Genomic DNA, 27,552 nt, shown 5'->3' with positions numbered 1-27,552 from the left:
TGGTGTTGTTGATGTAACTGACCACGTACGATCCATTCTTTTCTTCACACCAAGCAACATTCGTTCCCTTCGTTTTGTCTTTGGCCCTCGACAATTCTACTGTACACGACAACAGAGTCCCCCACACCCTTTGCAAGCTATGTCCATGGCATCTTGATCACAGAACATACTTCGAAACAATGTTGTGGCGAAATGTACCGTCGAGAAGAGCGATCGCGGCTACACTCTCAGTGTGCGCCATCGTATTCTTAATCCATGTGGTGACCGTGGGACCCAGTGCTCCCACGCAGATCCAGCACCGGTTTCCGTCGTCGAGACGGCTGGCGCAACCAGAGCGGCAGGACGCCGTCAAGCGTGAGTTCCTCCACGCGTGGACAGGATATCGAGACCACGCATGGATGGCGGACGGACTCCGGCCGTTGTCCGGCGGTAGGAAACAGCAGTTCTGCGGATGGTCGGCGACTCTCGTGGACGCGCTCGACAGCCTGATCATCATGGGACTGGACGACGAGTTCCAGGAAGCGCTGAACGCGACGCTGACGGTTGACTTTGGCGGCGAGGACGTCGTCGAGAACTGCGACGTGAATCTCTTCGAATCGACCATCCGGTACCTGGGCGGGCTGATGGCGGCGTACGACCTCAGCAACGACGAGCGGATCCTCCCGAAGCTGATCGAGCTAGGCGACGTGCTGCACTCGGCTTTTGCCACGCCCAACGGCATGCCGTGCACCGTGTGCAACCTGGCCACGACGACGACGAAGGAGGCGGCCGAAACCGCCGCGCTCGCCGACGTCGGTAGCCTGTACCTGGAATTCGCCCGACTGGCCCAGGTGACGGGAGACGAAAAGTACATGCGCACAGTCGACATGCTCAGCGGGGTGTTTGCGCGGTCGCAGAACGACTCGTCGATTCCGGGACTGTGGCCGGAGACGGTCAACCCGCGCCTCGTCGACGGGCCGCAGGGGTACGATTTCGCACGTCGAAGCTCGCGGTACGGGCTAGGCGCCATGTCGGACTCTGCGTACGAGTACCTCGTCAAGACGCACCTGCTGATCGGCCACACGCGGTCCGTGTTCGGGACGATGTGGCATCTGGCGTCGCGGCAGATCAAGCGCTACCTGCTGTTCCGCGCGCTGATCCCGGGCGCCAACGAGACGGACGTGGTGTTCCCGGGCATCGCGTCCAGAAGTCTCACCGGTCCAGGGGGGTCGAGGTCGCCGCAGACGCTGCTGGAGACGAGGACCGAACACCTCGCGTGCTTCGCCGGCGGTATGTTCGCCATGGCCTCGCGGATCTTCAACAACCCCGAAGACTTGTACGTCGGCGAGCAAATCACGAACGGCTGCGTGTGGGCGTACCAGAACAGCCCGTCGGGCATCATGCCGGAGACGCTCACGCTGCTGCCGTGTTCCATCAACGACGGCCGCCAGTGCGACTGGGACGACTCGTACTGGGCGGCGGAGAGCCGGCAGAGCGGCGCCGGCAGCGGCACGCCGGAAGAGGACTGCATAGACGCGTACGGGGACTGTCAGCCGTCGTCTCGCTTCCCGCCGGGGTTCCTGCAGGTCAAGGACCCTTCGTACAAGCTGCGGCCCGAGGCCGTCGAGTCGGTCTTTGTCATGTGGCGCGTAACGGGCGACGAGTACTGGCGCGAAGTGGGCTGGGACATGTTCCAGTCCATCATCGAACATACGCGGTCCCCGTTCGGCCATGCCGCCCTGTTCAGCACCATGGAAGTCTACCAGCGCGACACGTACGAGAGGGGCCTCATGGTGCGCAAAGTGCTCGCGAGGCAGATGGACGACATGGAGAGTTTCTGGTTCGCCGAGACTCTCAAGTACTTCTATCTCTTGTTTAGTGATCCCAGCTTGATCAGTCTGGATGAGTGGGTGCTGAATACGGAAGCTCATCCGTTTCGATTGACTAGAGGGATTCGAGGGTTTTAGAGAGAGGGATGGAGAGGATTCTCCCCCCTCACATCGATCACTCAATTGATCCTGACAGTCACGATCCGGACCTTGGCACCGAGAATGGCCTTGACGTCTTGTGTCTGGGGGACGTTTTGTCTGGAATCCAAAAAGGATACCCAATCAACGTTATATTTCATGCCAGCACTTCAAAATGGTACCTCAAGCTAACAATCCAAAATGATACCTCGAGCTAGCTATCGACAATGATTACCTCGAACTACCTCAAACTAACAGTTCAAAACGGTATTGTTACATCCAGTAAACACCTTGGTCGTCCCGGCCGAGGATTCAGTCTTGTATGCTGAATCACAATATCTTCCGACATTCTATATTTTTGACACTCATTATCAGCGAGCTGCGAAGTGCAAGCCACGTAGTGTTGGAAGAGAGGCCATGGGAGTACCATGACACACCGGACCCACGGAACACAAAAACGAAGGAATCCAGAAGAATCACGAGGACTTACAGTACTCCCGCGACAAAAGGCGATACAACATCCATCACCTGGTTCAGATTCATAGATCCACGATTGAGCACCACCCGAGAATCCAACCTTGTGGGTTCCACTGTTGGATTCCATTCGTCAGTCAGGAATACGGTACACACATACTGTACGAGTCCAAAGGGGGGAGAAAGGGTGCAATAAATGTGCGAGAGAGTGAACGCAGGAGAAGGAGAAGGAGAAGAAGGAAGCGATGAATCAGGGGCCCCCTTTTCGAGAAAGAGAAAGAAAAACAGAATGTATATGCCTGTGTATGCCTCCATGCGAGATGAGGGAGAAAAAGACAAATTTGTACAAAAGTGTGCCAACTTGGCTGTTGACTTTTCCTTGCCTTCTCCTGGTTTCTCCCTCTGACTTTGAACTTTTCAACCTCGAACTTACTCGGTTGTAAAGGTGGCCTGGTCGCCTTGAAAATCCGGCTTGCTGTACAGACTGATTCGATAAGTCGAGTCTTCTGCACCGACGCCCCCTACGCATGTCGACGCAATGGCGACGGCGATGCCGTTGAGGATAAAGGTTGAGAAGTTGACCATCATCATCAACGACAACAGCAACGAGAGCGACTATCTTGTCTTGTCTTGTCTTTTCTTTTCTTTTCTTTTCTTTTCTTCTTCCTCTTACTGTATCCGCTAATCACCGAGAGAAAATATCGACCACAACGACAATGATGGTACGGCGACAGGGAACAAGGGACAGAGATATATGAAGCCAACAGAATGAGTACAGGTATCAATCTTGAAGGATACTGTTAGAAATATTCTCATCTACCCGTGTCAGAGTAGAAGGAAGAAAGATCCGATATGTGGGACCCGATGATGGGACGTGGACTGTGTCGATTTGTATTTATATTTGTGTTTGTATTTGCAGTTGCCTCTGCTTCTGCCTCTGCGAAGGAGGAGGATGACGATGATGACGATGACGACGACGACGACGATCCGCCAGTTGCACAATCCAGGATGAAGATGTGGTCAAACTCAAGTCAGTCAGTCAGGCATATTGCCTATCAAACAAAGATTCCAACCTCGCAAGGTATTCCGAGACCTTGCACGGAGAATGCTATGTCAAGGTCAGCTACTGCTGTCAGTAATCAAGAAAAGAATAAGTCCTCTCTCTTTTTCTCTCGCTCTGGGTCTACTTGGTTCCTCATAACCACTTACCGTACGCGTGGCTGGTCGCACTGAGAGTGACCGTAACACCGAACACCAGACACCAGACGTCACACGCCAAAGACGAGACCATGTTTCTTCTAGTACTGGGTTACTCAGTCCCAAGGACCGAGAAAACCGGGGTATCAGCATGGAGGATGTGAAGACCCAAGTGTCATCCAGGCAATGGCAGGGGAGAAACTCTAAAAGTAAATCCAGGAAAAAAGATGCTATTCTGTGTCACTCGTCAAACCTTGACGACCCAGACAATGTCTTTGGATGTGATGAGATAAAACTTTGTTTTCAAATGAAACTCGGCCTCATGTGTAACGGCAATGATGTTCTTTTTGTCATGAAACACTCTATTGGACATAAGGATTCTTTTTCACTTTCGAGGCACCATTCCCGTCGGCCTCGTGTCGCATCTTCAGCCTCATGTGCACACTGCCTCCTATTTTCCCCCCTTTTCTATCGGCACAATAAGGAAAGATTTATTCCCGCCATGACGAAGGAACAGATAAAAACATAAAAAGTTCATTGCTCTTCATCATCCACCTTGTCATACTCAACGCGAAGAAAAAAAGACAACGCTCAATGTCGCAACAACCAAACACTCATGAGTCCAACCAGTCCAAAAAATCTGGCGTAAAGTAGCTGAGCACAATATTGGCACCCGCACGTAGGATGCCTTCGGTACTCTCGAACGCCATCTCCTTCAGATCATACACGCCTGCCTTGGCACCCGCATGGATCATGGCATACTCTCCACTGACCTGGTATGCGGCAATAGGCATGTCTTTGGCAATTTCCTTTGCATCGCTGATGATGTCGAGGAAGTTGCTCGCGGGCTTGACCATGATAATGTCAGCCCCTTCATTGATGTCTCGTGCAATCGCGCGTCGTGCGAGCCCTCGTCCTCCAGGTGGAAGTTGGTAGCATTTCCGATCGCCGAAGCTAGGACAACTGCCTGCCGCATCGCGGAAGGGACCATACAGGCAGCCCGAGAACTTGGCGGCATAGCTCATCAGGTTAACTTGATGAGAGAGACCCGCCTCGATGAGCTTGAGCTTGATCGCACGAATACGTCCATCGTTCATGTCGGATGGGGCAACACAGTGCGCACCAGCATGCGCATAGGCCATCGCCACATCCGAGATGCGTTCAACAGACATGGCGTTGTTGAGAGACCCGTCATCGCGGAGAATGCCACAGTGACCATGCGATGTGTACTCACATAGGCACACGTCGGCAACGATGAAGATGGATGGGAACTGTCGACGGATGAGCTGAATGGCCTGGATTACAGGACCCTCCGGGTCGTCGGCAGCTGTGCCCAGGGCGTCTTTAGCGCTGGGTGCGAGAGGGACACCAAAGAGAATGACGCTTCGGAGACCTTTAGCCACAAGTGGCTGAAGGAAGGGAACGACCTTGTTCAAGCCGAGGCGTTTCTGGTTGGGCAAGGAAGGGATCGCTGTGACTTCGTTGGGATTGTCAGTGATGAAGATAGGGTAGATGAGCATAGACTGCAACATTCATTAGTGGACATGACAGAGAGAGCTGCAGCATAAAACACTACCTTTGTCAGTTGTCGCTCTGCTTGCCATGATCTTGACAATGGGTGACTGTAACCTGCATGAAGTTGGCTGGAGATGTCACCGGCAATGCTGACGCTCGTGGCGGCGGTCGAGGTGTATGAGCGGGCCACGGAGGGTCGAGAAATGGTGGACTGGTTGTCATTGCTTGTCGCCGTGCTGGCGCTTGCTCGCACATTGGACTGAGAGGTGTCGCGAAAGGCAATATCTTGGACGAGCGAGGAGAAGGACATTGTGGCGGTGGGAGGGCGGAAGGGGAGGACTGTCGAGAGGAAAGCTCTGAGGACGTTGGTCTTGGTATGGGCTTGCGATGAGGTCGAGCACAGCTCTGACCAGGAGATCGCAGGAGGATATCTCGAGAGAAAACAGAGCCGTTGAATAAGAAAGGAACTGCGCTGGTGCAAGCTAGAGGCGACGGAAAGTTGTCACATTCCGTGAATTTCTTCCTTGTACGGACAACCCACCGCAGCTTTGGGGTTTTGGATTCCCTCGGGGTCTCGCCCTCAGAAGCCGGAAGAACTGTCAGCAAAAACCGGACCGAGTCGATTGGATTTGGCAATTTTCCGTGGGCGGTTTCTGCTCGTTCGCTTACTAGTCGGCACATTTGGGGCGCTGGCGATTCGTCCATATCACCAACTGCCCCTGGCACGGGACATCCAACCACCACAGTACACTTCGTTATCCGAAATGATGATATTTACAAGGCATCACATACAAAAAATTGATAGTTGGGAACCTGGGTCTTGTTTGTTCCTTCTAATAATGCATGCAACTCCACAGAACGTCAAACAGTCTGCCGGGCGTCGTGTACATCTCTCTACTCCATAATTCATGCCAGTCATTGACCCAACTCTATCCTGTCCTGGTCTGTACACTGGTCTTGATCATCCATACCTATAAAGATTCCGTCTGAATCCTTGCCAAGACGCCGTCGCAATGCATAAATATAAGACGACCTTTCTTACAATTGAATGTCGTTGTTCAGTAGACGAACCTCTTCTCCTGGTTTGAAGGCAGGCAGACCAATATAAGGACAGCCGTCGCATCGGAAGGCATCTGAGACCCAATATTAGCATCTGCCAAAAGTGACAAAAACCCGCCACAAACTTACCTCCGAGACTGCAGTTTCCACAACTTCCAACCTTGCCTTGAACGGTAAAGTCAACCTCGGCCAGATCATCAGATTGTAGCTTCAGCGTATTCAATGCCTTGTCAGCATTTTCTCTTCGCGCCCGGTCCTCTGCTTCGAGTTTTTGTGCTAAACCACAAGTGCAATCCTTGCAGGCTCGGCGTCTCTTTGCCTTGGGCTTGCATTCGGTGGCTGGGTAATGTCAGTAGGCAGACTGGTACAGAGTGCCATTTCGACTTACGAATCTTGATGGGCCGGTTGAGATCGTTCTCATCCAGTAGCTCATCCTCGTCAATTAGTTCATCATCAGAGTCCATTGTGCCATCGTCAAATCCAACACCATCAAGCACATTGTCCCCACTCTTTCGTTTTCCATTCAAGGGGAGTGACACGGAGCCACCATTAGTACTCAGCCCGCCGGCAGCCTGAGCAACATTCTTCTTCTTTCCAAATTTGAGAGGAACCGACTCCTGGGCGCCGTAGTCTGGCTTGAAAAAACCAGTCCCCGACTGATATGACAATCCGGCCAAAATAGCCTCGTTCTTTTCCGCGCCATCTACATTCCCATATTGACCGTCCTGGCTTCGTAGCTGACCTCCGTTCTTGAGTGCCTTCACCAACAGTCCCAGGACGTCCCGGTGAAGGAGGGCGTGTGATTCCTGGCGAGAACCATCGGCATCGGAGAGGATGATAATTACATCATAGGTGGACTGAGGAAGAGAGACGAAGCCAGCTGCTAGTCTGTCGAGCATTTGCATGTCCGTGACTGCTCGGTTGTGCATCTCCAGCACATTGGTCAATTTCTCTTGGTGGGATGACAGAGACGGTGGCGAGAGGAGGAGGGTTCGCTTGGAAGACTGCGGCGCCTTTGCGACAGGCATGACGAAATCGTCCGAGGTGTCCATGAGGATGGATGGCGACATGTTGACAACGCTGATGAAGACAAGTCGAGTACAAATGAAGGTGCAGCCGTGGATTTTCGCAGTTGTGTCTTCAAAGGCTGGAAAAAGAATAATAAAACGACGGCCCGGATTAGAAATCGGAGCGGGAAGAGGGGACGACGCTAGAGAGAGTCGGAGGCTGTCCCCAGTCGATGCTGGGCACCAGCAGGGGCCCTGGTGATGATGGACTTTCGGACGCCTTCTCACAAAGTAGCAAGAAAGATGCCTCTGCCTTGGTCGATATTTACTGTACGTTTTCAGGATTTTGCGATCTTTGCAACATGGGAGTTTGGACTGAGGCAAACACCTTGGTCGGTGGGAAGAAAGGCAGCCCACGTGACGGGCTGTGCGGCGGTTTCGCCGGTGAATTCCGCTTATCTGATATGATCAGGCCACTGCGTCACCTGTTCTCAGCTGTTCGAGGATTGCTCTACGATACTCTACCTGCTCGTGCTATGTGCTGATATGAGTGAGATACAGTCTGGGGGCAGTCATAATGTTGTACGAGTACGAGGTACAGTACATGAGTCACTTGATACAGCTATTAGAGCCTGCACCGGAGACAAAGGTTCCAGGTGTCGCCATCTCCCAGCTGTTGCTAGCTGCGGACTGTTTCTGCTGATTGCCTCTGCTAATTGTTTCTGCCAATTTACAGGATTCTGTTCACCGTCTCGTCTCTACCTGTCTGCATCCCTAAACTGTCGATAAGTGGATACTGTGCTCGGTAGTGTATCGTGTATTGCCATCTGGTGAGCACGGTCTTCAGGGTGGCACTGAGAACGATACCGATCGATATCCACGGCATTATTGTTTCCAATGTGCCTCTCCTTTGTTTCAGTCTGTTTACCTCCTCGTGCTCCATGTTCCCCTGGTGCCTGGATTTCGCTCTGGTTCTGTGGAGTTGGTGGCTGGTCTCGCCCTTTCAGTCCCAGCTACTGCGCTACTAAGTCACTGACCCCGCGCTAAACGCAGCCAAATGGCGCAAAGTGGAGGCCATTCGTCGGCATCCGGAATCTGGGGAAAGTGCAATGACGATTGGCGTGTGCAGGTACCGAGGGGCTACAACTTGTGACTCGCCAGAATCCTCTAGAAAGCGCAATGGTCCAGGTCATGCGAGCATCACAATAATCCATCAGTAACAAACAATGGCTTCAGCTAGACTAGATAGAGCACTGCTGTCGATGGAGACACGCACCCGTACACTGTACCTGATTATCTGGCCTCATTGCGCCCTCCGCTGTCGTCAGCTCTCCCGCCTCTCAGCTTGTCCATAAGTACCTCACAAGTCACTCGTCTTCACCCTTGGCCTTCTCTCACCACAGCACCCAATCACACCACAACCCGCCTCGCTCCCGCCCAAGCCCATCCCTGAATCTCTCTCGAATAAGGTGAGTTTGCAGGCCGGATTCCTCCCAATCCATCCGCGATCAGCATCATCGAGCTGGCCCGAGCTTCTTACCTCCCTTTGACCTTCCAGGGTCGCGTGTCGGTTCCCCTTCTTCAACTCCAAACCTCACTTCAACCCATAGCTGACTTCGACTTCTCCCAGCATCAATCAAACCACAACACCAACACCAACTCTCGACCAGCTTCACCTCTCTCAACCATCTCCTATCCCATCCTGCTTTCATCAGTATGTCTTTCCGGATCTTCCTGCGGCTTTGTTCCGGCAACTAACACACCCTTTCAGTGACTCGGACCAACAAAGGCAACGACCGCAACCACAGCGCCCTTGCTGATGGCACTGCTGCCCCCGAAGACCGTCTCCCTCGCTACTTCGCCAAACACGGCCACGTCGACGCTGACCCCAAGGGTATCAAGAAACAAGGTGGTGGCAAGGGTAACTGGTATGAACGCACCCTAACATCATCGCCGTTGTCATGGGCCCTGCATGAAACTGACACATTTGTCTACAGGGGACGTGAGGGTGACGAGGTTCACGACTACGGCTACAACTTTGCCAATGCCCGTCGTCGATCCAACAGCAGCACCCAGGCTCTAGGCGACTTCAAGACCAAGTTCGAGACCATCGAGGCCGACCCCGTCTTTGAAGAGGAATTGCACGGCCCCACCGACGATGACATTGAAAAAGCGTCCAACCTATCCAAGGAAGAGAGCATCGACTCCAGCACCCTCGGAGGAAGCGTTGATGGCGATAATCTCAAGATGTAATACTACAAACGACAATCCGTCGAGATGATGATCATGGAACTACATTACTCCCACCGGTCGCTGCAGGGATATGGATAAACATGATCAACGTCTCCTTATATGGCGCCCAAAGGATGGTGCTCCACACAATGTGTCAACACTTTAACAAATGAAAAGGTCACGAAGAGGAATGATTCACACACACACAAAGCATGTATTAGCAGAACCATAACCGGAAACCAATTCAAATTCAGAATTGCAACTTCTCTATTCGTTTTTCGTGTTGATTTCCGTACATGTATTGCTTGAATGCTAGCACGAGTATTGCAGATTGACGCGGCGACCCTCCTCCTCCTCCTTCGTCTTCATATAAATACGGGTGTATCCCACATTTCGCTTTCAGAAACCCAGCTGTTCTCTTTTCCAGAATTGCTCCTCATCATGAGCCCCTGCCAGCACCTGTAGTGACATCGAAGTCTGATCGGAAAGACAGGACAAAATGGAGTATCGCACTGGCCGCATTTCACTCCCCTTTTCTTGTGATATGTATGTGCTGTTCAGGATTGGTACACACCTCTCGGCGGAGGCATTTGCCTCGCGCTCACCTTCATAGCTACCTGACCTCGTACAGTGTACACCGTCATGACACAAGCGGGACACATTTACAATACAGTCGAAGCTGGTACGCTAGCCGACCAGGTCTCTCTGTGAAGAGTCGAACATTGGAGATAGCCAGTTGGTCTCAACGCGCAGTTCTTTCAGGTATGGAAGTGTGCTGATCATGCCGGAGATGTCCCCCACGCCGTTGCGGTTGCTGTCCTTGTACGATGCTGGCCATATCTGGTAGCAGGTACTGGCTTTCCGCCAATTGGGCTTTGATTCGGACACGATGTTTGATTTGCACTGATGGCGTGCAAGGAGCGTCGTGACACACATCGACAACAGGAATGTACAGAGACACTCACTCACTCATATACTCTCTCTCCCGCCTATAGCAAGTGCAGTCCTACAAAGTTTTGGAGGAAGTACAACCAGTTTCACCAAAGGATCTGATCCCGTTTTATTCGGCAACATTACTCCTGACCCCGGCTTCCCACATACCTCGTCTCCAAGTGGCCATCATGTGATCGATATGATCTCTCCTGTAGTGTTCTTCATGGAGACATAGTCACAGGATCCGTACTCCGTACGCACATTTTCAGACATTCAGACGTTCGACGAGTCTTTCTGAAGTTGGGTGCCACTCTGGCCGCTTCCGGCTTGGGTCCCAGGCGGGATGGTGCGTCCCGCCACTTTTAACCTGTTAAACATTGTGTACCCTTCTACCGGTGGGAGAATATTGTCATTCAAGTGTTGTATGTAGTGTAGTTGTAAAGACTATGTAAAGTACCTGTAAGAGACGCATTATAGGTAAATAGCAGAGGGTGATGCGTCATCACGTGCCCGCCAAGGCTTCATAGCGAACCTCCTGAACTTCTCGCGACTGCGGCCTCCCTCTCCCTTTCAAATTGACGCCTGTCATGCACTAAACCATACCCCATAAAGTGGTGCCAAACAAGTTCGAACATTCCTACAGCCACGACGAAGCAGATTTATAGGCAGACTGCGGCTCCACCCTACGATAGCGATGCCAACTGTGTCGGAGTATTATCACACCTTGGAATCCCGAATCGGCTACAGGCTTATTCTCGGAGGAACAAGGCACTTTGGATACTACAGAGAGGGGACACTATGGCCCTTCCCCCTCGGGGATGCCCTGCGGAGGATGGAAGATCACCTCTACCGTACACTCAACCTGAGAGACGGCTCGTTGGTGTTAGATGCCGGAACCGGGAACGGAGACGTTGCGATATTCATGGCCAGGAAAGGTCTGAAAGTCAAAGCCATTGATCTCCTACCTATGCACGTTGGCTGGGCCCGGGAGAATGTCAAGCGCAAGCATTTAGGGGATCAGATCGAGGTATCATGCGGCAACTACGAGCAGTTGAAGTTTGACGACGACACCTTTGACGGCGCCTACACGATGGAGACCCTCGTTCATGCCTCCGAACCTCAGCAGGCTATGAGAGAGTTCTACCGCGTTTTGAAACCCGGCGGAGTGGTGACACATGTCGAGTACGAGCACCACATGGACAACGATCCAGTTGGACTCCATGCTTTGCGTCAAATCAACACTTACGCACATATGCCGGCCTTTGACCAGTTTACCTTGAACGCGATTCGGGAAATGCTTCAAGGCGTCGGCTTCCAAGATGTCGAAGTCCAGGACCTTTCCAATAACGTGGCTCCAATGATGCGCTTCTTCTTCATATTAGCCTTCATCCCATACCTCATCATCAAGCTGCTCGGCTTAGAGGCATATTTCGTCAATGCCATGGCCGGTGTTGAACTATGGCGTCACCGAGACCATGTTCGGTTCTTGATGGTCAAAGCTAGGAAGCCTGTCGCCAAGCTACCCAGATCGGATGAATGGAGAAGCAGACCAAAGGCATCGGGTAGCGAAGTATAGGCCTTAGTTTTACTTCAGTGCTTGATGGCCAAAGCTAGAAAGCCTGGTTCAGTTACTCAACTCGAGTGAATGAAGACGCAGATCAAAGCTATCGGGTACACAACAAGTTTACTCTAGGGCTTGAGAGTTATCCAGTCCGAAAATGCATTAAGCATGTTGCTTCCAGGCCGGTACTGTCACGAGACTCTAGATCCTCGCCCGAGACGGGTGATATACCTAGCGACCAAGTGAGCAACGGACGCAATGAGGAAGCGAACCATCTGGAATAGCAGGAAGTACACATCCGAACAAGGGGAAGCTTATAAGACGCCCTCCCCTCCCGATTAGATATAGACGCCTTCTTTGCTCTTCAAGCGATGAGTCGTTATGACAGAGGACTGTTCAATAGACTACATTGCATCAACTACCAATTTACAGGGCTATCTCAATGTAGGTCCTGACGGGTACCTGTGGCAGTGGGGACCAATTGATTTTGGCTATGATACTCAATCAATGAAGGATACTTCTAGCTGTTCTGTCTCTGACTTGGCAGTTAAGAAAATTGAGCACTACCTCATCAAACTAGAGATGAAAAATGAAATCAGACCAGTTGACAGTGTCGTAGGCATCCATAGGTAGCATCCGCAGACTGATGAAGCTTTCAATGACTAGATACGCGCGCATAACACCATAGGACCCGTAGATGGGCAGTAAGCCACAAAGCTGAAACCACTGCGGGAACATAGAAGCAACTTCAATAAAAGTTCTTGCCTCTTTTTGGAAATATTTACTTGCAATCCACCCACTAAGAAGCGTCACGACGGTGAAGACGGCCAGGTAAGTACAATACAGCCCGACAAAATAGATCATTGCAGTGTGCCATAGCTTCTGCTCAAGGGTCGTGGGAAGTGTGAAGTTCCACCCTGCAAAATGAAGGGCAAAGTATGCTGACGATATGAGAATCCTACAGAGGCAAGACCAGAAGGAGTAACCCCGAGGCGGTAATGATCTTGAGTGGGAAAAGGTCGTGGCCGGACGTGGTCCCTTGTCCATCTCGAAAAGTTTGCCGTCGAAGCATAGCCTCAGGCCCCACCACCAAGCAGCTACAAAGTTTGCTGGAGTTGGCCGGGAAGCGATGAAATCCAGAGGCGTCAGCTTGTAGGGCTCCCGGGCTGGATCTCCAGCTTTCACAAGTATCTCGGCGATGGTGGTGTCTGATGGTAAAACGATAGGAGTTTGGACATCCAGAGGTTTGTGGTACCAGAAATAGAAGGTGAACAAAGTGCAGAAGATCATGTTGATCGTCAGAAGTTCCAGTGCCGTCAACGACAAGTGTTGGATACCGCGGCCGATGCACTGAATGCTGAACCAGGCGATCTGTATCAGTGTGATTGCTCTGGCGAACCCGTCGGCCTTGTTTTTGTCCCAAATGGTCTCAACGTCGACATTGGGATAAGTGATATAGTTGTTCTTGATGAGATAAAGAATCTGCTGACTGTCCACGGCAAATACTGGAAAGTCTGGTGTCTGAAGCTGGAAACCACCCATTTCAGCAAAGAAAGCATGCCGCATAGTCCAAGTTTCGTAGCCTTTCTTGCTTATTTTGGAAAAGTCCTCGACACTCTGAGAGGCCGACTCCCATTGCTCATATGCAACTCCTAACGTGATCTCTGGCCAAAAAAGGGTAAACAGTACCCAGCGCAGTTTCCACTTCATGAATGAAACGCGCCCTTCACCGGGAAATATGTTCAGAACCTGAGATGACCAGCTACAAAGAGCCAACGTTGCCACACATTGCTGTATTATGTCCCAAGTCCCGCGACCGTCCGGCTGGCTTACCCAACCTCTTACGAACTGTGTACTTGATGATGATGCACTCCCATTTGGCGATGCCATGGTGGACGCAAGGTGCTTTGTTGCGTATTGATTGACCGGGCCTGCTTCGGATTGGACACTGCCTCCGGAGGGTTAGGTGTTTCATTTAGGCCAGGACGCAGAGCGTCACTGCCTTGTTGGAGGATCGTACTATCAGTGCAAGGAGGAGATAAAAAAGGATGCTTCAGGCCCGCTGACCACTGAAAGGTAGTTGACATATGATGTTGCAGAAAGTTGGGACGAAGATTCCGGTAACATAACCCCAGATATTTCTGAAGACTGCCTGCCACAGAAGGCTACAGCCTTTGGGTCTTGTGACAGGGTAGTCATACTTGAGAGTCTCAATCTCTTGCAAGCCACATTCCTTTGTCAAAGCGAATCATGCATACGATGAAACGGTTTCATGAGAAGGGCCGGCGGCTATCTTTTGGTTTGCCTTGTTGGGGGCCACCACATAGACGAAGCCCCCACGCACCAGGGCTGTCATTGGCCGCGTTGCTATGCCAGTGAAGGCACAGAGAGTCATCCATGTCTTACACAACAGCGGCTGCTCGCCTGATGGTGTGCAGTTTCGGTCCAAATGCTAGGTTAGTACGGAGTAGTCAGGCCAAAGTTGCTGCCCAACTGAATAGGGCGGCACTAAACCCTTGCCTAAAGTGCCAAGGCCTACCAGATTCGCTATAGCAGCGAACACGGCAATAAGATGCAGGCGCGGTCATAACAAAGCGCATTTCTCTCCCTAGCAATGTCCCATCATCATCATTAGATCTACAGCCACACTCTCCCTTTCTTTCCTTGCGTTCAATGTTCTGAGCGTTCCTCGTACACTCAGGATGTTCTCACCGGACGCGTCGCGCGTGCAGTCCCTCCGGTCCAAGAGAACACGCCCATCATCGGGACCGGAAGACTCGATTAAACTTCCCCAGGCAAAGAGAAAACGATCGGCTTTGCGACGAGACACCTTCGAACCTCTGGCTGAAGCCAGTCTGAATGAGATTGCTGGACGTGAGGCAGGCGATGAGAAACCTAACGGACACCCCACAGCTCCTGCACACCAAAAGGAATTGACCCTGCGCGGCGCAAAGAAGCCAGAAAAGCGTTCGGAACGAACGGCGGCAACAGTCAATCCGACATTGACGCTCTCAAACAACGACTTCTATACTGTTTCTCAACTTCCCTCGCTTCCGGAGCAGATCAGAAACCGGCCTACGATCCCCTATTCTTGCGTCATTTCCCAAGAGTATGGATACGCCCTTGCCCTCACCCACAGCGATGCTATAATTTGGCCATACAATTCGAGTGCATCTACCCCTTCATCTCGAGATGTCATCACCTTCAAATTGCCTTTTCCTCCCGCTTCGATCGATGATCCTCTTCCGCTAGCAGCATTCACCGCCAAATCTGCAAATGGAGAGCCGGGAATTGTTGCAGTGTCTGCTAAATTGGGAAAAATAGTATACTGGGAGACAATATCCAATGCCTCCACCTTTATCCCAGGGCAAAATGCGAATGTTCAGGGTTCAATACCCGGTATGTTGAGCGGCGAAGCTGTGGAAGAGCTCGTCAATGCTGAACCGTCCGGTTTCGTTCTGTCTTTGAGACACGGCCGCGTCGTACACTTGACAATTCGAGATCAGATGGGCCGTCCCGGTATTGGCGTCCAGTTCTTGCGAAAATACACCGGGGGTACTGGAGGCATATTTGGCACCATTCGCAATGCCCTTGGTGCCGATCGGAGAAAGGGCACACCCATCATCAAGGCTGGAGGCTCGAGGAAAGGTCAACGTGATGTCGTGGTGGCCACCGAAGATGCGGAAATCGAATTCTGGAATACCAATCTGAGCGTTGGGAACTCTCTTGAAACATCATTCAGTTTCAGAGAGGAAGTTGGAAATGCACTGAAGGGAACCCTTCCTGACATACCGTCTCTGCAGTTCAAGGTGCTTGACGTTGAACTGTCCACGGGGGCCACCACGGCTTTGACTCGTAAAGGCAGTCATGGTGCTCCGATGATGGTCTTGACTTCAGTCACCCAGGATACGGAAACGACGTATTACCTGATTGAAATGGTGGTGGATGAGGGAGCCAGAGTGAAAGTGGTACACCCGATCACATGCTATTCCACTAAGACTTCAGAGCCTCAATCGTGGCGACCCAGGCTGTGTGTCTCAAGAACTCAACCTGTGGCTTTCGTCCTGTTCGAAACCGCCATCGTGATTTTTTCGCTGGCTAAGATCAGAGAATCGCCGTCATCACAGCTGCTGGCAGAACGACAATCGTTACCACCACCATTCCAAGACTGTGTACGTTTCCAAGATGGAACAATTTACAAGGTACTTGGCTATGCCTTGGAAGTTACCGAGAAGCAGTCAGCGCTTGTGCTGGGCGTTCAAGGCTTCGGCATCGTCAAGATGGCATCACACCTTCGTGAAAGCGAGGAGTTTGAGGTGGAAGAAGCCCACAACCGAATAAGTGCGAAAAGCAAGATTGAACAAGCAGTCTTTTTTGGAACCATCAAACAGAACCCGTTCGATTTGAAAAACATTACTCAGACCTTCCCGGACGAAGAGATTGCTGCAGCAGCGTTGAGCATCAGCTCGGAGATCCTGTCCTCAAGTTCGAAGCATGTTCCCAAGAGCGCTCCTTCTATCGAAATGCATCTACGGCTGAGGGCCAAGGCCCTTGACGACCTAGCTCAACATTTGATGGATCACTACCCTTCTGCTATCTCTCGCAATGTTCGGTTCCAACTTCTCTTGAATGCCGAGAAACTAGCTGCCGCTCAAGCTGTTTGGAAAGTACAAGAAGAAATTCAACGAAAATATCCCCTGGAGGATCGGGAGATGCCCTATCTTGAGTTCACCCTTCGTGCACTTCACGAGTCGAGACAAAAGTACCCCGACCCGGAGAAGGGCGAGAAAGATCGAATACGGCACTGGCTCATCAATAGTACCAATAATATCGGCCATCTGATGTCCGAGTTGGTTAGCTGCATTCCAGAATTGGAGCCGATGCAAGTGACGGACCCTAGAATTGTCGCAGACTATCTCAAAGAGGCGGTTGACCTGTGGATAGCGTCATATACTGCGGCATTCAAATTTCGGGAAGACAATGCGCCTCTGTACGGCTTAGGCGACGAGGTGTTCCAAGACGGCGTGCTTGTAGCAGGATTCCCCGTGGACATTCCTCACCCGTGGACATCGGCACCGGAACCGTTTAGGTTTGGCCAGCGCCTCATCTACGACGTTCGCAACTTCTTGGCCGAGTGGTGGGATTATTCTCTGGGCAAGAGTAAGAAGAAGAAACTGCCGACGGATTTGGATGGCAAACCATATGAAGCACCCAGTAAAACTGTGTTGAAAGACCTTGCTGCTCGCTTACCCTCCGAAGTCGAATTATTCTCTCGTGTGGCGACGGAGGAGTCGATCCAAGCCGAATGCCACCTCAAAGAGCTGGAGAAGGACCCAGAAGTCCTGAAAGACGAGGTCAAAAGCTTAAAGGACGAGAAGCGTGACCGTTTGAACACCGCGCTTGATGCTGTCTCCCGCTTCAATATGCCAGGAGCGATTCAGTTGGCTGAGAAATTGAAAAACTGCCCCATGCTTGTTGTTCTGCACATTTCATACTACGTCAGGTTAACGAAGGAAGCCGAGGAGAATCCAATGCTCAAGGACACAAATGCAAGAATCATCTCTGAGATGCAGGCTCAAGCTGAGACATACTTCGACCGATTCGGGAAAGCATGGGCGTGGGCCAGTTTTAGCCAGATGATCGAGGATGATGAATGCGGCAATCTTTTGGTCAAAGGCCAAGAAGATGAGAAAAAGCAGCAGTTTCTCTCATGGTTCTTCAGGAAGGCTGAGAAATATGGACAGAGTGTAGGCAAGCTCAGCTGGATTCACGATGTTGTTGGTAGCGATAACTATGCGCGGGCCGAGAAGACACTGCGAAATGTTGCGGCTGAAGAGACTGTTGATGTGTGGAACAAGAAGACCGAGTTGTCGCTAGCCAAGCTAGCCGGACTGGCAGCAGATGAAGGTGCTGATAGACGTCCTCGTTCGACTGAACGATACGACCGTGATTTGTCCATCATTGACATTCAAGAACGGACCTTCCAGCATATCATGGCCACAGTTGGAGCTGCTGTGGATGAGAAAGCGGCATTCGATCTGGCTGCAGAAAATTTCGCTTCCAGGCTTGTTAAGGATATGCCGGGTCTTAAGAGACAGCTGAAGCAGATTCTGAAGTCTTTGGTCCATCAAACACCGCTGTCGATCGAGGAGCTGGTTGACCTGTTGACTCTCATGGATTCGGTCGAGTGGGTTGGCATGCCAGAGGATAACCCTGAAGTTGTCGGGCAGGAGTGTGCTATCGCTCTGAGGATTGTTGACTTTTCAGACTTGGCAGGTCACAAACAGGATGACCTTCGAGCCCTGATATGGAGGAGAGTGATGATTAGAGACAACTGGTTGCTGATCAACGATACCAGCGGCAAGGACGACAAGTTTGTGCAAAACGAGATGCAGCAGACGTGTCTGTTCCGCACGATCGAACGAGTATTTCTTCTGGAGCAGTTTGAAGGGGCCAGTATTCATTTGTTTTCGCCCAAGGAGATTTCGGACAGGGAGGCATTTCCTACGAGTTTGCAGGAACGATACCCACAGGGTGAGTTGGAAGGCGTCCGCAAGGATATGGACAAGGAACAATCCAAGCTCAAAAAGTTTATTGAAAAGGGTAGATTGGAAGATCACTACGGTGGATTGGTGACTTCTGCCCGTCGCAGTGTAAGGGACATTATTGACCAAGAAGGGGAGATGATAGCTGCAGAAGTGGTTGTTGGTGTCGAAAACGGTGACCACAAACTGGTATCATAGCACATACAATGATTGTCCACCTGGTTCGGGTACCGAGTAATAGCCTGCATACATATGATGATGTATAGATTGAGACTTTGTAATCATACTCTGTAATAGGGAAGCGACAATAACATGTTATTCATGTTTCCAGGAAGATGAAGAGTAATCCAAACTCATTAGTTCGTCTGCATTATGTCCTAACAACGAGGCTAATATTTGACTGGGTACATAAATTTGCATTCATATGACATGACATGTCGACAATTTCAACACTTTGATGACGGTTTCATGCTCATGTAGTCGTGGTGGGTTGAGAAGCTCCTGTGTTCTTTCTCACGAGAATGTCTTGTCTCATCTCACTCTCCCGGCTGAAGGACCAATATGTGGTGTTGTTGTGGTAGATCCACCATGCCCTCATCCCCATCCTCACCCGCGGCGGACATGTCGACGTCGGTCGTCGTCAACGTAGACTCTCCTAGGTCCATTCCAGAGGTACTTGTAATGGCGTTGATCCACGCAGCTAGTCTTCGGCCCGCTTTGCCTATCAATTCGTCTACGATGGGCACGGCGCCTTCGTAGTACGTCCCGCCGAGGTCCTTGTGCAGTACGTCGTGCGCCAGGACGTAGGAACATACATAGGCGTTTGCCTCCGAGGCCCACAATAAGCCGCAGTCCGTGGCGTCAGAGAGACATTCATCGTCGACGTTGTTGGTCACGGCGGTCGGGGATGAGTGGGTGTCGTGGGGTTCGGATTGGGATTGGGCGAACAGGCGTTGTGCCCAGCGGAACGCGGCGAGGAGTTCGTCGTCGTGGTCGCGCGTATCTGGCCCAGCGTGCTTGTTGGGGATAAAAGTATCCCATACACTATGGAGGTTGGTGGCGTGGTGGTCGAAGGAGACAGGAATGTCGTTGCCGCCTCGAGACCGGTTCTCGGTGTGTAGAGGCTGGTGGACGTCGCCGAAGAAATGCATCATGAAGCGCAACGACTGCCCGCGGTAGAAGCGTGAGAGGGTGGCATCGGCGACGCGGGACGTGTGGTTCGCGATGGCGCTCACGACGCATCCGCCATCCTTGGGCAGACAGTCGCGCGTGATGTTGATCCCGCACTGGCGCGGAGGGTCGTCCTGCGCGTCTATGTAGTGCCAGCCGGCCGTGTAGGCGAAAGAAGGCATGTGGCGGACTTTGTCGGGGAAGAGGGCCGCTTCAGAAATGTCCTGGCCGTTGAGGAGCTGGTTGGTGAACGTGGTGGATTGCGGTGTGAAGTAGAGAGATGCGAGGTAGGCCACGGTGCGGTGGCCGAGGGAGCCCCATGCCTGTGTCGAGGGGAGAAAGACGAGGGAGTGAAGGAGGATAGTAAAAGGGAAAGTGAAGAGATGCATGTTCTGGTTTGTGTATCGGCGTGTCTTCAAGAGTTGAGTTTCGCTCAGTTCTAACTTCTTGGTGTGGTGAACGCGTGGGAAGAAGAGACAAGGTTTCAAATATCTTGAATCAGCATCTGCACTTGCATCTATGTCCTTGTCTCACTCTGGTCTTGTTGTACGTATACATGCCTCGGCTGACATCGTGGTCAAGTGATAGCTACGGTGTGGTGGTGTTTGTGGCGTGTTTTGTCATGGGAGGTTGACCTTGTGGTCGCGCGGGAGGCTGGCTGAGGCTGAGATGGGAGGCTGCTCATTGGGCCGAGGCCAATATTGACATTGGAGCTGAAGCTAAGGCTGACTGAGGCTGAGGCTGAATCAGAAGCTGAATCAGAAACCAAATGGGAACAAGAGATAAAAGATAACCAAACAAAAGATCATCCTCTGTGCTCCGTTCAACTTCTTCCCCTTGACATTCGCTGAATCTCACAAACCTGGGCCAGGAAACCATGAGAGCCCAATTCGCAACTGCAGACTCACTTCACTGCCCAGTCAACGACTTCACTCCGTGGAGGTTGCTCAGACTCAGAGGTAAGTCAGTAGCTTGTAGGTACTACTTGTTCGCTTCTCCTCTTCACCTCACTCCCTTTGCAGATACACGCCCCTTCGATGTTCTTGCCCCAACAAGTTTCTCGTCCCGCAAAACCACACTTCGCTCTGTGAGGCTGAGTTCTGCGCCATGGCCATCCATAACAAGCTCGAGGTAACAGTGTCCAGCGACGGACGAGTGTTGCCAGAGTACACCGCTGAACCAGAGGTCGTCGAAATCCACCGGGCCGCTGACGGTGGCAATGCACCCACGATTATCAAATACATCGAGTCCACTCCTGGTCTTGACTTTGCCATCAATTTCAAGCTACTGAAAGGCATAGACTTTGGCGAGGCCGATCAGATTAACTTTATCACATACTGCGACGGACAGTCCATGGGAGGGCGAGCGGCTACACGCTCCCAGTACGAGTTGACAGGCTCATTGTCCCTCACAAGGAATAGTATGAAGGTTCAGGGCGATAACACTACCACAAGGCGTTTCTACTGGAAAGAGCTAACAACGAGTAAGTCACCAGGAAAATTCTTCGTCCACTGCTGAGATTTTTAGCCGATGAAGAACCTCCTACAGGAAGTCAAGGTTTCGAGAAGTATGGCCAGCTAGGAACCATCAAGGTGAAAGTGTGGCGACAAAAGACCTACTTCCGTAAAGAAAGTACGCATGCTACGACACACAAGCCGCCCACACTAGTCGAGGACCCGATCCCTGAAAAAGCGCTGAAGGGTCGAGCAATTGGCGCCACCATTGGGTAAGTCTTAGCTTTCTCTGTTGTTGATAAACGCAAGCAGTTGCTGATGGAGCTATCTAGTCTTGGACCGGCCCTCCCTGTCCCCGGAAAGACCAGCAAGAGAACTGTCCACGCTAATGTGATCGACTCCGGACCTTTGGTTATCTTTGTTTTCCTGTACAGAACCAAGCGTATGCCTCTAGCACTCCCGCCAAGTACCATGTCTGACCTGTGTAGGTGATTTGCAAATACTCGGAGTCATCCCTCGAACACCAAGTCCCGAGCCGCTGGAAAGGAGAGATGTCAATACACTGTCGGTCGAAGAGTTGAAGGAGCTCGTGGGACGCCAGCAGGTAGACCAATCATCCTCTGCATGGTGAGATCGTACTAATCTTTCAAACGTAGGCCGAATTGACACTTAGTCGTCAAGCCGTGGAAAGCAGAGTCAAGAAAGAGAGAGGCTCGAAAGTCAAGACAGAGACTGCGTCGGGCGATGACAATGACACGGTCATAAGTGGAATGAAGCGCGAATTTCAGGACGAGGACGATGACATTGTGTTCGTGCGCTCACAGAAGAAGCCTCATCGCGAGCCGGAGATCCTTGACTTGAGCGGCTGAAAACCAAGATCGTTCGACCAAGCGGGAGGTGAAGATATGTTCTGACTTGGTGACACAAAAGGATTATTTCTGTTTTCAAGGAGTTGAGATGGCAACCTGATACGGAGAGTATTTCTCTGTTTACAAAGAGATGAGATGGCACCCTGAAATCCCATGTCCATTACTGAGCCAGGGAAAGGCGCATGGCGAAGAGAGCCGAGTTATTGAGCCCAGACTTCACCTTTCTTTTTTCCAATGAACAAAAACCAGGTTACAGCAGATCCACGTTGGAAGAAAACAGCATGAACGGGGTTCGAGAAGTATGTCATAAAATTACAACTTGAGTGACAACGAGAATGGTAGGCATAGCCAACCTCCCAGATTGGCGATTCGAATCAAATAGTATCATGATGGGCCTTATCTATGACCTGACCGTACGGACCAAGAGACGGCCAAACCAGACCACATCATCCCAAACACCGTTTGGTTTGTCTGGCGGTGGCTCGATAGACGCATCGGACACTGCACTAGTGTCGTCAACATCTTTCGGCTGCGTCGTGGCTTTGGAATCAGTCAGTTCAGTCTTTACAGCATTTCCAGCAGCCTCCAAGTCAACATCGTGATCCCGAGGGGTGTCTGACGAATCTGGAAACTCCTCCAGCCTCAAAAACACATCCACGACGCCATCCATCCACCGGCCAAGTCTGTAGCGTGAGATCTCGCGCCGTACCTCTTCCTCGTCATCGCTGTCGAACTGGCCTTCGAAATCCAGTAAGCCGTACGGATCGTCCTCGAACTCATCCGCAAACTCACTCTCGACTTGCGCCGCGATCTCCGCTTGAGTCTGTACATCGTCGTCCCAATGCGGCATGGCTTCTTCGTCCAGGGGCGTCCGCAGCGCGGGCGTAACGGCCAAAGACCGTCGACTGTTGCGTCTTCCGGCGCGACTGAGGCTCCGTCGGGAGGATAGACTCGGCGGATAGAGTCTGTGGTGACTGTTGGTGACGTCTCGGTCCCTCTCCTCGGCGGGCGTTGCCGGCGAATGCAGCGACGTCGAAGAGTCGCGTTTGCCAATCCACGACTGGCCCTTGGACTCGCGCGACCCCTCGGTCAGCGCGAGGCCGGTCTGGATCAGCCAGGAAGGGTCGGTCGTGTGGAGATGAGGCAGACCAGGGCGGGACGCGGACGCGTTGACAGTGGTGGTCTTGTGTCCGAACCCTTCGCTCGTCAAGGCCCCAGCGAAATGCGCGTGTGCATGATGAGGATGCGCGGCAGGGTGGTCGTGCACCGAGATGGCGCTGCGTGTCTTTTTGCGCAGCTGACGGGTGCGAGAGCTCGCGCGCGAGTGTGCGGCGGAGTGCGACGTCAGGATCCCGCTCGGGGAGGGGAGGCTGGATATCTGCGAGATCGACGTGATGGTGTGCAGTTCGCTGGTCGACGGGTCGAAGTAGGCGGAGTAGTCGGCTGGATCGATTGGGTATTTGGGCGTCAAGGGTGCGAGGGAGAGGTGGTGCAGGTTGGGATGCGAGCGGCGATGGGGACCCGGTGCGAAGGAGGATGAGCGAGATAATGACGGGGACTATTCGTGCAATTGAAGAGGTTAGTCCTACACAAGCTCGAGCAGCTTTGTTTGCGCGTACTACAGAACAGAACGAAGAACTCGCAAGCTGGATAGAGAGACTACGTACCTCCATTGCTCTGGGTGTGTTGGACACGTTCAGGCTGGGAATTCCACCGAGAGCGATCAACGCATAAGGTAGGTTGGCTGATATGGTGGACCGTCCGAGCCAAGACGAAGTAAGAGTAGAAGAGCAAGACGAGGGCAATGTCGGTAACCTTCAATGGGAAGAGTATGAGAGAAATATCGTTGTCGCGAAAAGGACAGTGAGTGTGGTGATGTTATTAGTAGATGGTGGTCTGTTTGGTGAACCGAGGCATGTGAAAGCAGTGACAGACACATGGGCAACTTAGCCGAGATATATACTTCACACCTCTTACCTCGACCCTCCTGTATCTGTCTCTCTTGTCTGCACGAGGGGGATGCCTGAAGGTATATCTCCCGTTCACATGAGTGATATGAGCAAGCAGTATGAAGAATACAGACTCTTGTATTCGTGTACGGCATCAATGAAGGTCAAATGATTGTAGACCTGCCCCATCAGAAGGAATGCTGAAGGTCAAATGATTGTAGACCTGCCCCATCAGAAGGAATGCCTTCTCCATGCATCAAATCCTGACAAAAGCAGCCCCCAATCCATAACCAGTGCCCTTCTTTCTCCCTGAGTACTACAGGCACATCGCAACCAAGAAGTATACATATAGCATCTCCTGCGGCTGCGTGAAAGGGAACCATGAGATAGCGATTGGCGGAGGACAAAGTGAAGCGACGAAAATGAGTTGTCGACCGCAGCCAACTCAGCACTCTCACGTCGTCCACCATTGTGCCATGCTTTAGCAAATCCTCGAGCCTTTCTAGGCTCATATCACGCCATGATTTCGGCATTTGAATATCCCAGGCCGTCCTTCCTGAGTCGAAGGCCAATGTGCGCCAGAACCTTTCGGCATCGAAGACTCTCAGATCTTCTCCGGGACCACCAGCGGCAGTCCTAGCAACAGCAAATTCTGCCCACTGTCGGACTTGCTTTATCATGGATCCTAGATCTTCTTTACTCTTTCCCCTCTCGACAAAAGAGGTCCAGCACGATGACATGTAGGCTGATGACTCCTTGATATTATCAACCTTGTAGCCGAAGACATGAAGTACTCGGCGGTCTGGCGAAAACATATAGTGTGCAGGGTGATCTGCGCTTGCTTGAAACAACTCGTCACCAACTTTGCCCATTGTGGCAAAGCTGGCAGAGCGACGCCAGTCCGGCAGCCATGATGGCCACCCTGGATCGCGACCAAATGGGAATGCAGCACAGAGAATACTTAGCGGGCCGTGAGGCCGTTTCGTGAGCATAGCAACTGCGGAAGAGAGGATGTAATCATCATCATTTGACGCAATTGGGTCCTGCTGGAGCAAATTATCAATACTTCGAGGTGCTGAAATGCAGTACTCAACTACATCCGTAAATACATCTTCAACAGTTCGTTCGTAGTCGACGTGAATCACACCCTGATATGGCCTCTTAGACCCTTCTAAGAAACCGAGAAGAGCATAGATTTGGTCGTGTGGCTTTTCAGACCTGGAATGACAAAAGCTCTGCAAGGTGAACAAAAACAACTGGGGAGATTTGGGACTTGTCCTCGTTTGTCGTAAACCCTCCATGAGCAAGAGATTACTGCCGTTAAATAGCTTCTCGAATGCCTCTGGCCACCTTCGAGGGTGTTCATGGTGGTGGCCACGCATGAGGAGTAGCTCAGACAGAACTTTCACCAGCCCGGGCAAAAGGAAGTATTTTCTCCCGCAGCACAGGACAAGCTCCCGTGCAAATGTGATTTCCTGGATAATCCATATTCGACCCCAGTAATCCCGCGAGAGCAACCTCCAAAGCGCGGTCCAAGTTCCATCACGGTCTGACTGTTGCAAGATGTTTAAAAGTTTTATCGTAATCCATGAGTCTACGAAGTTGGTGTTGAAGCCGGCCCGCTCCCAGTTCCTAAGGCTTTCTGCAAGCTCTTCAATCCATTCTATCGCTCTGTCGCTATCTTCACCGGCTTCACCGAGCCAGGCAATGACACGTTTGGCATTTTCGAAAATCTTCTTCATTCTTGGAACTTGAGAGCTCTTCTCGACATTATCGCCCTGATTGATACTGATTGCGTCGACCCACATGACCCGCTCCCGGTCTTGGTATCTCAGACGGCATAACGCCTGGTGCAGATTTTGAGTAACGCTGAAGGTACCCTGTTCTTGGTCGTCCTTGAGTGATATCTCGACAGGATTATCTTTGGAACCCCACATGTACGAGAGAGCCTCATACTCGGGTGCTGCGGCCAAACGATGGTGGGTGATCGAACATTGTACACTTTGGGATTCTAGCCCTGGAGCAATCGTGAGAAGACGGATCTGTTCGCCTGGTGACTCGAGGCTCTTGTGACGATATGCCACTCTCTGTGAGTATGCCATTTTCTTTGAGTAGCCGGTAATCAGGAAAGATCGGTGAGGGTAACGTGTTATTTCTGCCTAGATCGGCGAGAAGCCTTTTCAGGCTGAAGTTCGCACCGGGCTGGCGCAGCATCGGTGTACAAGACACAGCCACCGGCTGTGTCGGCCTGCATTCGATATCACATGATGTGGTTGACCGCCTTCTTCTCCTTAAAAGAGAACTTTGGGCACTTTCAAACTACTGTTTGTAAAGGAAGCATTCCATTCATCCTCATATTGTTGGCCTGAGGTTGTTGGAAGAGGGAAGAAAAGGATCAAAAAAGTACGCAAGATAAGACCACGGAAGAGCTGCAGAAATAGGAATAGGGGTCATGCTTGCCAGCGTCAGAACTCACCAGTTTAGAAGTTCTTACAACGCCGTCATGTTCTTTTTTGTCTATGAACTTTTCCGGATGGTGCCCTTATTTACCACAAACCCTTCCAGCGTGGCGATAGCAGACCACAAGCGATTTTGAGCCTCGGGGAAAACCAGTGACCTGTCACCGTAGAAGACTTCATCATTGACCTCCTCAGCATGCCGGGGCAGACAGTGCATGAACTTCCAGGTCTTGTTGGCTCCGCCCCGTTCAGCCATGGCATTAGTGACCTGATAGCCTTCGAAAGCCTTTAGTCGTTTCACCTTTTCTTCTTCCTGGCCCATCGAGATCCACGTATCCGTGACGATGACGTCGCACTTCTTGACCGCTTCTTCCGGCACGTTTGTTTCCTCCAGCCTCCCGTCGCCTTCGGTGCCGGCGATCTCCCGCTTGATCTTGTCGGGGATCTCGTAGCCCTTTGGCGTCGCGACAGCCATGTTAATGCCCAACTTCTTCGCGCCAATGCACATGTCGAACAGCACATTGTTGGCGTCACCTACCCAGGCGATCTTCAGGCCCTTGAGGTTCTCAGCCGGCGAGTTGAAGGTCTGCGTCAGCGTCGCAAAGTCCGCAATGATCTGCATGGGATGGTACGTGTCACACAGTGCGTTTATCACGGGCACAGACGAGTCCTTGGCCAGGTTCGCGATGTCGGCGTGTGGGCCGACCCGCGCCACGATGGACGACACCATGCTCGATATCACTTTGGACGTATCGTATAATGACTCGTTGACTCCGAGTTGTATATCGTTTTTGCCCAGGAACATTGGATGTCCTCCCATCGAGGCCACTGCGCCTTCGGTCGACACCCGCGTGCGGGTCGAGAGTTTGGAGAAGAGAAGTGCTACGGTTTGACCGTAAAGCGAGTTCCGCAGCGGCCACGAAGCGTCTGCTCGGTGTGTTTTGTGGTGGGTGGCATTGTTCACCAGCGTTGCCAATTCGGTCGCGCTGACTTCGGAGAGGGAAAGAAGATGTCGAGGTTTAGACGAGGCGGAGGTCGCTAATGAGCGAGTATGTCGCTGGAAGGGTCGGAGGAGAGGGCGAAGAGGCGGCATGTTGAGTGCACAGATAGAAACTCTAGATAATGGTGTAGGTGTCTGTGAAGCACCACCCACAACAAGATATAGTGTAGGGGACGCTCGTG

The 27,552-nt window shown here is 51.8% G+C and overlaps 11 protein-coding genes across 11 annotated transcripts; 5 read left to right on the top strand and 6 right to left on the bottom strand.

Moving 5' to 3' along the window:
- Window positions 1-179: 179 nt before the first annotated feature.
- Window positions 180-1,946, top strand: PV08_11947 (uncharacterized protein; the record flags this gene model as incomplete). Its single annotated transcript, XM_016386254.1, has 1 exon — window positions 180-1,946. One exon carries the CDS (start codon window positions 180-182, stop codon window positions 1,944-1,946), a length of 1,767 nt encoding a protein of 588 aa, XP_016230062.1.
- Window positions 1,947-4,231: 2,285 nt separating this feature from the next.
- PV08_11946 (uncharacterized protein) lies at window positions 4,232-5,442 on the bottom strand (the record flags this gene model as incomplete). The annotated part of the gene is made up of 2 exons (XM_016386253.1): window positions 4,232-5,140; window positions 5,194-5,442. 2 exons carry the CDS (start codon window positions 5,440-5,442, stop codon window positions 4,232-4,234), a joined length of 1,158 nt encoding a protein of 385 aa, XP_016230061.1.
- A 728-nt stretch (window positions 5,443-6,170) lies between these two features.
- On the bottom strand, window positions 6,171-7,261 carry PV08_11945 (uncharacterized protein; the record flags this gene model as incomplete). Its single annotated transcript, XM_016386252.1, has 3 exons — window positions 6,171-6,265; window positions 6,321-6,530; window positions 6,580-7,261. The coding sequence occupies 3 exons, from the start codon at window positions 7,259-7,261 to the stop codon at window positions 6,171-6,173; spliced, it is 987 nt and encodes a 328-aa protein (XP_016230060.1).
- A 1,653-nt stretch (window positions 7,262-8,914) lies between these two features.
- Window positions 8,915-9,451, top strand: PV08_11944 (uncharacterized protein; the record flags this gene model as incomplete). Its single annotated transcript, XM_016386251.1, has 3 exons — window positions 8,915-8,942; window positions 8,970-9,126; window positions 9,196-9,451. 3 exons carry the CDS (start codon window positions 8,915-8,917, stop codon window positions 9,449-9,451), a joined length of 441 nt encoding a protein of 146 aa, XP_016230059.1.
- A 1,606-nt stretch (window positions 9,452-11,057) lies between these two features.
- Window positions 11,058-11,939, top strand: PV08_11943 (uncharacterized protein; the record flags this gene model as incomplete). The annotated part of the gene is made up of 1 exon (XM_016386250.1): window positions 11,058-11,939. One exon carries the CDS (start codon window positions 11,058-11,060, stop codon window positions 11,937-11,939), a length of 882 nt encoding a protein of 293 aa, XP_016230058.1.
- Window positions 11,940-12,500: 561 nt separating this feature from the next.
- On the bottom strand, window positions 12,501-13,814 carry PV08_11942 (uncharacterized protein; the record flags this gene model as incomplete). Its single annotated transcript, XM_016386249.1, has 1 exon — window positions 12,501-13,814. One exon carries the CDS (start codon window positions 13,812-13,814, stop codon window positions 12,501-12,503), a length of 1,314 nt encoding a protein of 437 aa, XP_016230057.1.
- Window positions 13,815-14,626: 812 nt separating this feature from the next.
- Window positions 14,627-18,667, top strand: PV08_11941 (uncharacterized protein; the record flags this gene model as incomplete). Its single annotated transcript, XM_016386248.1, has 1 exon — window positions 14,627-18,667. One exon carries the CDS (start codon window positions 14,627-14,629, stop codon window positions 18,665-18,667), a length of 4,041 nt encoding a protein of 1,346 aa, XP_016230056.1.
- Window positions 18,668-19,005: 338 nt separating this feature from the next.
- Window positions 19,006-20,028, bottom strand: PV08_11940 (uncharacterized protein; the record flags this gene model as incomplete). Its single annotated transcript, XM_016386247.1, has 1 exon — window positions 19,006-20,028. One exon carries the CDS (start codon window positions 20,026-20,028, stop codon window positions 19,006-19,008), a length of 1,023 nt encoding a protein of 340 aa, XP_016230055.1.
- A 718-nt stretch (window positions 20,029-20,746) lies between these two features.
- On the top strand, window positions 20,747-21,962 carry PV08_11939 (uncharacterized protein; the record flags this gene model as incomplete). Its single annotated transcript, XM_016386246.1, has 5 exons — window positions 20,747-21,122; window positions 21,167-21,365; window positions 21,426-21,535; window positions 21,582-21,697; window positions 21,750-21,962. The coding sequence occupies 5 exons, from the start codon at window positions 20,747-20,749 to the stop codon at window positions 21,960-21,962; spliced, it is 1,014 nt and encodes a 337-aa protein (XP_016230054.1).
- Window positions 21,963-22,362: 400 nt separating this feature from the next.
- Window positions 22,363-26,013, bottom strand: PV08_11938 (uncharacterized protein; the record flags this gene model as incomplete). The annotated part of the gene is made up of 2 exons (XM_016386245.1): window positions 22,363-23,520; window positions 24,370-26,013. 2 exons carry the CDS (start codon window positions 26,011-26,013, stop codon window positions 22,363-22,365), a joined length of 2,802 nt encoding a protein of 933 aa, XP_016230053.1.
- Window positions 26,014-26,428: 415 nt separating this feature from the next.
- On the bottom strand, window positions 26,429-27,463 carry PV08_11937 (ornithine carbamoyltransferase; the record flags this gene model as incomplete). The annotated part of the gene is made up of 1 exon (XM_016386244.1): window positions 26,429-27,463. The coding sequence occupies one exon, from the start codon at window positions 27,461-27,463 to the stop codon at window positions 26,429-26,431; it is 1,035 nt and encodes a 344-aa protein (XP_016230052.1).
- Window positions 27,464-27,552: the final 89 nt, after the last annotated feature.

Source organism: Exophiala spinifera (genome assembly GCF_000836115.1).
Source record: "Exophiala spinifera strain CBS 89968 unplaced genomic scaffold supercont1.11, whole genome shotgun sequence".
Lineage (NCBI taxonomy): Eukaryota > Fungi > Ascomycota > Eurotiomycetes > Chaetothyriales > Herpotrichiellaceae > Exophiala > Exophiala spinifera.
This window is presented reverse-complemented; position numbering and strand designations above follow the sequence as displayed.